The following is a 9,557-nucleotide window of genomic DNA, read 5'->3' on the forward strand; positions in this document are numbered from 1 at the left end:
AAACAAACGTGCCAACTGAATGCTATGAAAACATACAGTGCTTAACAATTTATTAGACCACCTGCCATAATAAACATAAAACACATTTTAGGAATTTTAGGAATCTGTAAAAAAATAGTTTAAATCAAAAAATTTTAGTGTCATTTATTGGGCAAATAAACTTAAACAACTAAATAGTATTTTTATTCACATAACAAAAATGGCCTCCTATGCCCTTCATAACAGCTTGCATTCTTGCTGGCATTGTTTATGTACTTTTTGACTGTAATTGGGTATATGAAAAAAACACTAAAGCTCGCTGCCTTTCTTTCATAGATAACAGCAATAATTATATTATAGCATTAGAAATAGCCTACTACTGTTACTAAAGAGCTTACACATATTGGAGGACTAACCAATACAGAAAGCTAAAAAATGATTTTACTGTACTGTTAGTTTAGAGCAGCAGTGGCACAAACCATAATTTGTTAAAAAACGTACATAAATTTGCTTTAATAAATTTGTTAAGCATTGTATATAGTGAATATAGTTTAAATCTCTGCATTAAAAATTAAAATAATAAAGATGATAAAGACGAATAAAATCACAAACTCAGTGGTAACCAATAGGTAAGAATAATGTTCTGCAGGAACACACGTTCACTTGCGTAATTCAGTGCTGTAATTTGACGCAACCGGCTGAAGTTGGACATGCACTGTGGGTAGACCCGACTAATCGATAATGAAAATCTTTGTCGATGATTTTCATAATCGATAATTATCGATTTTATCGATTAGTTGTTGCAGCCCTACATACAATAGAACCAATTACATATCTGACATTTTAAGCACATCTTAAAACAACACAAAACATAATTACTGATTCACTTAAAGGATTAATATTTATCCACTTATTTCCCTCCTCACCGTTGCAATTTTTCTACTGCTTCAATGTCAGTTCATTTCTCAAAGCAAAAACATTGCTCATTGCTTCTTCCCTGTTGCCAGCTGAAGGTCAGACATCATTATCCTGTTCTATTGCTTTAATTGGAAGTCGTGCAACATTCAGATGGGCCTCATGTGAGCAAAAACACAAAACCAGAGAGACAGAAGGTGTGTGACCCTTAGGGGGCCTGTGGCAATGCTGCAGGGGATCTGCCAATTATCTCTAATTAATTTCTATGGGGAAAAAAAGTAAATAATAGTACAAGAAAATAATTATCAGACTTATTGTATCGGCCAGAATTTGAATATCATTGCATCTCTACTATACACTTGGGCAGTGGTTTTCAACCAGCAGGCTGGGGCCCACTGGGGGGCTTCAAGATTACTTGGAAATTCTTCAAAATTATGTAGGCACTGAATATCATTGAAGATTGAGATCCACTACACTAAGGGTTCATTTGACTGTACTGAATTTCACAAACAGTTACAAAGACATGCCAAGTAACATATTAAATTAAACATACAAATTGTAAGAATATAATATAACTGAAATAATCTTTTCTTGTAAATCATACTCCAATAATTTTAGTTTTACAACTGCACAAAAGCAGCATTTTTTAGTCTAGCAAACTCATACAATTATGCACTCAAACTGGACAAAAAAATGCATTTTTGCAATAAATTGTTTTATCATACAACAGTGTAATCTGAATCTTTATCCAGTTTCCAAGACATAATATGGAAACACCATTCCAATGCTGTAATGTAACTTTAAAAGAAGAGTACACACCTCTTTCATACCTGAACTATGAATCAGACTAGCCCAAAGCAAAGCAAAATGTGACTTTTTGATTTAATTCTACACAAATCATGTTTTGCAATGTTTACTTGTTCATTGGAAAACAGTTCAGAACATGTACTGCAAGGTTCTCTAACCGACAATGCATTCACCGGGTGTAAGGACGAAAATCGACCTTGAACACCGCCATTGGTTATGCACTGTGCCATTTCATTTAGAGCTACCTTTTTTGCACCTTTAATATCTGCAGGGTGCTTTCAATGCCAGCTAAGAATATACACCCTCAGTGTGAAACCACATGACAAACGTGTCTTACTCATACTAGAATAGGGCTTTTTATCTGGACCATGTATTATAAATTCGATTAAATTAGAAAACTCATTTTCTTCATCACACTAGAAACCCATGGACTGCAACAACATCCGATAAAATGAAGGAAAGGTTCATATAAAGGACACCTTCCTCACTCCTTCAAAGCTAATAACCATTACTTCCGATAAACAATATAATAAAATTTGATATAAGCGGTATGTTTAGACAAACAACTGAATTTTTCTACCAATTTTATAAAATAGATGACTAGACAACACCATATTTTAAATAAATAAGAACATGTCTGGAATCTAGGAGGTTTTTAATCAGCATATGTATTCATGGTGCATTGAGGATAGCTAGTATTGCTGTAAATATTGCTGGGAGTCTAAACCTCAGCTTTGCTACTTAATGCCTGTGAGCAGAAATGGAGATGGATTGTGAAAGATAATATCATATCATATCCCTGGGCTTTGGCAAGGCATTTTCCTCTCCATAAGCTTCTCCATAAGTGTGGGCTTTGTCCCTCCCAATGGAAAAACAGTATTGGAGAGGCAATGGGCTGTCACTTCTGCCTCAAAAGTCCTGGGAGACGAATTAGGTTGCTCTGATTATGGAGACAGAAGATTCTTCTTCTCTTTTCATGTTAGAATATAACTTTTTTAAAGGTATGTCTCAAAGAGTTCAACTGCTCGTTATTACAAATTATATATGCTAAGATTTACATCATAATCTAAACAACGGCTCTTTTGAAATTCAATTATTCAGATTTTATCACAAATTCGGATGTTATTAAGGCTCTCCATTGCTGTGGATAGGACAGTCCACAAAGATGAACCTCAACAGAATGTGCAACTGTAAGTATGGCAGGCTTTGCACAGGAGTCTTGAAAAAAAAAGGTCCAACCAGAGGAAATTCTGAGGTGATTCTACACTAACAGAGCCACCTTGTGGTGCACGGATGATTTTCTCTGACAGTTTAAAACAAACCAACCACCCACCGCTGTGCAATTTCATTGCCCCTAATACTGAGAAAATGGCTTGATTTTAAAAACATTGCATGAGGCAGGGAGGCTCACGTGTGAATGCTGACGGGAAATAATGTTCAAATGAGCAAACTTTGAAGTTGTTCTACTCCCTTATCACTGAAAACCACACTACAGCGGGACGGTTCGGACTATGATGCATCTATCTATAATGAATGAATGCAATAAGAGTGATGCTGTTGTATCTGGCATTCCTCTCCCCTTATACTGTTTTCCACTGGCTAGCTGGCAGGCAGAGACTGCTAATTCGTAAACATGCCATAATAACAAAAATTAAAGATGAGCCTCTTTTCTCTGCACAGAAAAAGAGTGTCAAGAAAACATCAATAATTCACATCTTACTCTCTCTCTCTGCTCTCTCCTTACAACTGTTTATTAGCCCAGCTTGTTAGACAGTACACTAATGAATGGCTAAAAATGAAAACTTAATGTATAATGTATTTCTCATCTCTAATCCTAAATGATAATTATAGAATTTAATACAGACAAATAGACAAGTTCAAACTAAAGGAATGAGATTTGGCTCTTCACTAACTACAGCAAATGTCATGTGTAGCGGACAAAGTACATATCCAGGGTTAAAGAAAAGGTAAGCCACTTATTACGAAAAAGACATCTGCTTTTGTGTCACGTATTTGCACTCCAAGGAATATGAAAGAGAATATTAATGGTACCATTGTTCCGCACAAAGATGATCTAAGCAGCACCTGGAGGAGAAGCTTTAAAGGGACAGTCTCATTTCAAAGACTTAATGTACAAAAACATATGGTTAAATACTTATATAAGAAAATGCTTAATGCATTATTTAAGTTAATAACAATGACTAGAAAAATAAAACAAACACCAATGGTTGTTCTTCAGTTCCTCAAAGCAAGTCAAGTCACATTTATTTATATGATGCATTATATACACACTCTTTCAAAGCATCTTTATAGTAATGAACAGGAAAATAACTGTTAATATTGTTAAAACTGTTAATAAAATATTATGAAAAAAACATCCATTAAAATAACTTAAGATTACTTATGTGGGCAATAGTGCTTTATGGAGTGTCTACTAAACTTACAAAGACTGTAAAAATGAAAAAGTTTATAAAACATTCTGCTTCTTTTCTTTATTTATTCAATGTACAGTACAGAACAACCTGTACCCTAAATGTAAAGAAAACCTGCTTAAGTAAGATCATTCAATCAACAAGGATTCTAAAAAAAAAAAAAGCCTACATGCACAAAACTAAACTAATTTGCTTTGCAGAATTGTTTTAACATGTCTCCTAGTACATAAGACTGCAAATTGTATAAATCTAAATCAATTGGTCGTTCTCTTGGCTAGATAAAGGACAGGTAATAATCCCACAATTGCCCAAGGCACTACATTAAATCCTCATATATTCAAGAGTTGACACTACTACAATCAAACTGTCTCGGTAAATTACACAGATCACAACAGGTGAAAACGAAGATTGCACTTGACTGAAAACTGACACTGTCCGCATCGACGGGGTTCTCAGGACTGTACAGTGATACATAATTGATCGTTTGCAGTAAATGAAACAGCTGTGAGATTGACGAAACCGAGAGCAATCTGTCAACACTGCCTCGTGCCACAGAAATGTACCTTTTTGGGGTCATCACTGCTTCTTGGTAAAACAAAAAGCTTAAGAAAAGGATACTGATGAGGTCTCTCAAATTAAACGCCAGGTATGATACTATGAAGTGTATTTACTGTTCCTGTGTCCCTTATCATGTAAACATCACAGCACGCAACACATTCATCGAATTCGCGCTACAACTGGCTTTCGTGCGTCACAGCGTCAAGAAATCAGAGAAAGTGTAACGCCGCCAATTCATTTTAGAGTACGAGGTATCCGGTCTACTAATGCTGTTAATGTGTTTAACAAGTATCTCCAACAGTATCGAGAGAAGGGTTAGTTTGGAGCCGCGCGTATCACCGCTAAACAAACTAGCACATACTTTGACTTCGTTTTTATAAACATACCTGTAACTCTAAGCTGTAGTCCTCGTATAAGTGTGACGGGTATACGGTCAGATGGTGTTGCACTTGGAGAGAGAAGGTGTAATCCATTGACTGTATGATGTGGGCACGTGTGTAGAATAGAGGATGCTCGTGTACAGCTGCCTGCGGTCCTTTAGTTCAATTGCAGAGCGTTCTCCGCCCCGCCGTCCTCCATTGGCTGGATGGCTGGAGTAGTTTTTTTTTTTCTGCAGTAGTGGTTTTACAAGCTGGGATTTATGACAAGACACTAGTGCACAAATGAGAAAGATCAGAGATAAGATGAATGTCAATTAAGTCAGCAGATGTATTTTGTTGCTATTATGCTTTTATCATTTAAGTAAATACTAGTCACTTGTAAAAACAGAGTGAAAACAGACCGCAGCAGCAATCAGTTCTGCACCTGTTTTATTACATTTTACATTATTTAGTTAATAAAGGAATAGTTGGCCCAAGAATGAACATTTGCTGTACTCCCTGGGACCAAGACGTAGGCTAGATGTGTTCGTTTCTTAATCGGTGCAGATTTGAGGAAATTTGGATTTACGTGGTTACACTTTATAATAAGTATACACTAATAAATTAGCCTATACTTAAAGATTATTTGCCAACTATTATATAGTTAATTCATGGTTTATAAACTGTAGTTAATTCATTAATAGAATCTTTACAAATAGTGAGTTCTTCATGCATCGTCACTGTAATTAACCAAATTATTATTTTTAAATGAGTTCATATGTAAAGAGTTCGATAATGCTTTGTTAACAACTTATTAACCATAAATAGTTGTACATTTAGATGAGGTCATGGAAAATGGGAAAATGTCATTGATTAAGTGCTGTACACCAACCTTTAGCTACTTTTACATACAGTACAGTATGTACATAATGGTTTTTACAGTTTATAAACTGTATATTATGTCCCTTAACCCTAAACCTACCCATAACAGAAAGTTGTATACAGTTTGTACTGTATAAAGACACATATGAAGAGTCCCTGTAAACCACATATGCAAATGTGTGTGGGTCCTAAATGAATTTGTAAACATTTTAAGGGACATTGAATATGAATGCAACTAATGTTCAATAAAGCTTGGTTTATAGCACTTTAATTTGGTTTATAGCACAGTAATTTCCCATTTTCCGTGACCTAATCTAAAATGAGAACTACTCACTCTTTATTAGCAATTAACAATTCTTTTACTTTTAATAATAAGCAAATTAATAATAATAATTTTGTTAATTACAGTGATAATACATGAAGAACTTACGGTAGCACTTTAATATAGGGACCAATCCTCACTATTAACTATTTGCTTATTAGCATGCCTACACTCAAAAAAATGCTGGGTTAAATACAACCCAGTGCTGGGTAAAATAGGGACAAATCCAGCAATTGGGCTGTTTTGACCCAGCGGTTGGGTTAAATGTAACCCAACCTTCTGGGTAGTAACCCAACCACTGGGTCAAAACAACCCAAATGCTGGGTTTGTCCCTATTTTATCCAGGATTGTATTTAACCCAGCATTTTTTAGAGTGTATTACTAACATATTTGCTATTTATTAGTACTTATAAAGCACATACTCTGCATGACCATATTCTACATCCCCAATCCTACCCAATACCTAAACTTAACTACCTTACTAACTATGGTTACACTTTATTTTAAGGTGTCCTTGTTATAGTGTAATTATATACATTTAAAAAAAATGCTGGGTTAAATACAACCCTGTGTTGGGTAAAATATGGACAAACCCAGCGATTGGGTTGTTTTGACCCAGCATTTGGGTTACTACCCAGAAGGCTGGGTTAAACATTTAAACCCAATCGCTGGGTTTGTCCATATTTTACCCAGTGCGGGGTTGTATTTAACCCAGCATTTTTTAGAGTAATTAATTAACTACATGTACTTACTATATGGTTAGGGTTAGGATTGGGGTTTGGTTTAGGGTTACTTGCATGTAATTATGCATAATTTATTGTTATTATAATAATAAGTACATGTAACAGGTCTAACAAGGACACCTTAAAATAAAGTGTTACCCTAAAAAGCAGCAAATTAGGTACCATAGTTCATGGTTTGTTAATGATGGGAATTGGACCTTAAAATAAAGTGTGACCGAACTTACTATTTGTATAGAGTCTATTAATGTATTAATTACGGTTTATAAACTATGAATAAACTATAAAACAATAGTTTGTTAATTTATTATTGTATACTTATTAGTGTTACCCATTACATAACTTGCTTACCAATGGATCTTCTGCAGTGAATGGGTGCCGTCATACAGTTCATACAGCTGCTAAAAGCTGTGTTGTAAAGTAAAAAGTTGATTGCCTAAAAATAAATAAATAAACCCATCATTTAGACATTTTTAATTTCAAACTGTTGTTTCCAGCCTATCCACAATTCAGAGCAATATTTGAGGCTAAGCGTATCAAATCATTTATCATGTTCAGGAAATCATATTTCCCAAAAGTGCACGATTTTGAGGAAACCTTTCTAGTGTACGTTAAATTAATTAGATATTATTGGTAGTAAAATGTAAAGTGTTGCATATTGTATTGGAGTAGAGATGAGTCTGTGTATTTTGTTATACTCAGGGCTGACCCTGGCCAATTTGCTGCCCTAGGCAAGATTTTACCTGGTGCCCCTTGCCTCGCAGCCCATTCCACCAATAATCATTGTTTAAACATTCACACAGAAACTGCATGGCTAGATATTTCAAAAGTGCATATGAAGAGAGAAATGTAGGAGTATATGTGACTATTGGGTGTTACATTAAAACACTTATTAAAAAAAGCTGATGATAGTGAAACGGTAACACTTACAATAAGGTATAATTTTTTAACATTAGTGAATGTATTAACTAACTTGAACTAACAATGTACAATACATTTAAGCCCAGTTATACACAAACATTACTAAATTAGCCAATTCAAATTAAAAATACAATAAATACCCAAATACTACACAACTATAGCATAAAAATATTATTAAAACGTGTTATCATGTGACACGAAAAATCTCGGATCTCTGGAACTCCAGACCTTTTTTTAAACTTTTAGACTAGGCTTTCTATAAAGTTTATTCACAAACTTTTACCTCATCTAGTTTATTTATATGATCGTCATTTATTACATCACATTTCCTCTATCTTTGTCCTGTTTTTTTTCGTCTTCTTTTCTTTCTTTTTTTTTTCTTCCCTGGCCATCAGAGGGCTTTGGTCTTTTTGACATAGTAGTAATTTATTAGTGAACATCTATCACAATCAGGTAACTGATGTATGTAGAAGTGCGGCTGTGCGGGGGAAGATTCATCAGGCATCGAACCGGTGTGAGTCGGGAGAGCAATAAAATAGTTATGTTTTTGTGGGACGATCGGTTTTTTGTAATATTTTAAAATCATAGTATTGGTAATAAAAAAAAAAAAGAAAAAAAAAACTTTTTACGTCCCTAGCATTTGTCTATTCCGCCTATGCCACGGGCCGGCCCTGGTTATACTTGTTATATATGTTATCACTTTAATTAGAAGTGCCACAATTAAATTGTGTTGCCTGTCACATAGGAACTACTAAACAGATATTTAGAATGTTTTTTTTTTTTTAAGGTGCTGACAGTCAAAAAAAAAAGTGCTGACAATCAAAATGCATAACAAAATCTCTGTAAAAAATTTAAAAAATTTGAACTGGGTAATCAAAAGTTGTACACATGGTTGTGGTTATCATGCCCACTTGAACACTTGGGGCAAATACAGGAAATACAGTCATGTACAATAATTAGACAAGTAGTCAAGTGCAAAGATTGGAAGTGTAGGTATTGCAGGCCTTACATCTCTGCAATATTTTTTTTTTAGTAGAATATTTAAGATAATATTTGGGTAAGATCATTCAAAATCAATATTTAATAGAATAAATCAATATGTCCACTTATTTATTTATTTGCTGATCACCTTGTAGCAATTATTTTGCAATTTTATTTATTATTTATTTTTTATCCTTTCATACATTATTCATCACTGTAGTTGTAGTAACGTCTCGGTTACATATGGTAACCCTCGTTCCCTGAAGGAGGGAACGGAGACGTCATGACCAGGTCATGCTTCCCCAGCTACTTCCCTTCTACGGGGTCGTGGTTAGCAGCGATTGCGGCGACATAAACTTTGAGGGTGGAGCGAGACAGCCTTCGCTCCAACCCTTGCTGCAAAAAGGACAGCACGACTCTGATCAGGCATATTCGGGAGTCTTCTCGGTGAGAAGAACACCACTCAATGAACAGGTTCCACTTCAAAGCGTAGGCGTGTCTCGTAGACGGTGCTCTCGCTGAAGTGATGGTGTCAACTACCTCTTGAGGTAGGTCACTTAGAACCTCCGCGTCCCATCCAGGGACCAGACATGAAGTTTCCAAGTGTTCCCTCGGCCAGGGAGAAGAACAACTGGCAGTGAGAGGTTTCTGGAGAGGCAAA

General features: G+C 35.2%; 1 protein-coding gene across 1 annotated transcript in view; it reads right to left on the reverse strand.

The window, feature by feature from the left end:
- LOC107709827 (zinc finger matrin-type protein 4-like) overlaps positions 1-5,211 on the reverse strand; it is a 75,255-nt gene extending 70,044 nt beyond the window's left edge. Inside the window, exon 1 of the mRNA XM_016514452.1 lies at positions 5,078-5,211. Coding sequence (XP_016369938.1) covers positions 5,078-5,164 — 87 coding nt within the window. The 5' untranslated portion in view covers positions 5,165-5,211. The remainder of the gene's footprint in view (positions 1-5,077) is intronic.
- Positions 5,212-9,557: the final 4,346 nt, after the last annotated feature.

The sequence above is a fragment of the Sinocyclocheilus rhinocerous genome, unplaced genomic scaffold (assembly GCF_001515625.1).
Source record: "Sinocyclocheilus rhinocerous isolate Xijiao unplaced genomic scaffold, SAMN03320098_v1.1 scaffold926, whole genome shotgun sequence".
In the NCBI taxonomy this organism is placed as follows: Eukaryota; Metazoa; Chordata; class Actinopteri; order Cypriniformes; family Cyprinidae; genus Sinocyclocheilus; species Sinocyclocheilus rhinocerous.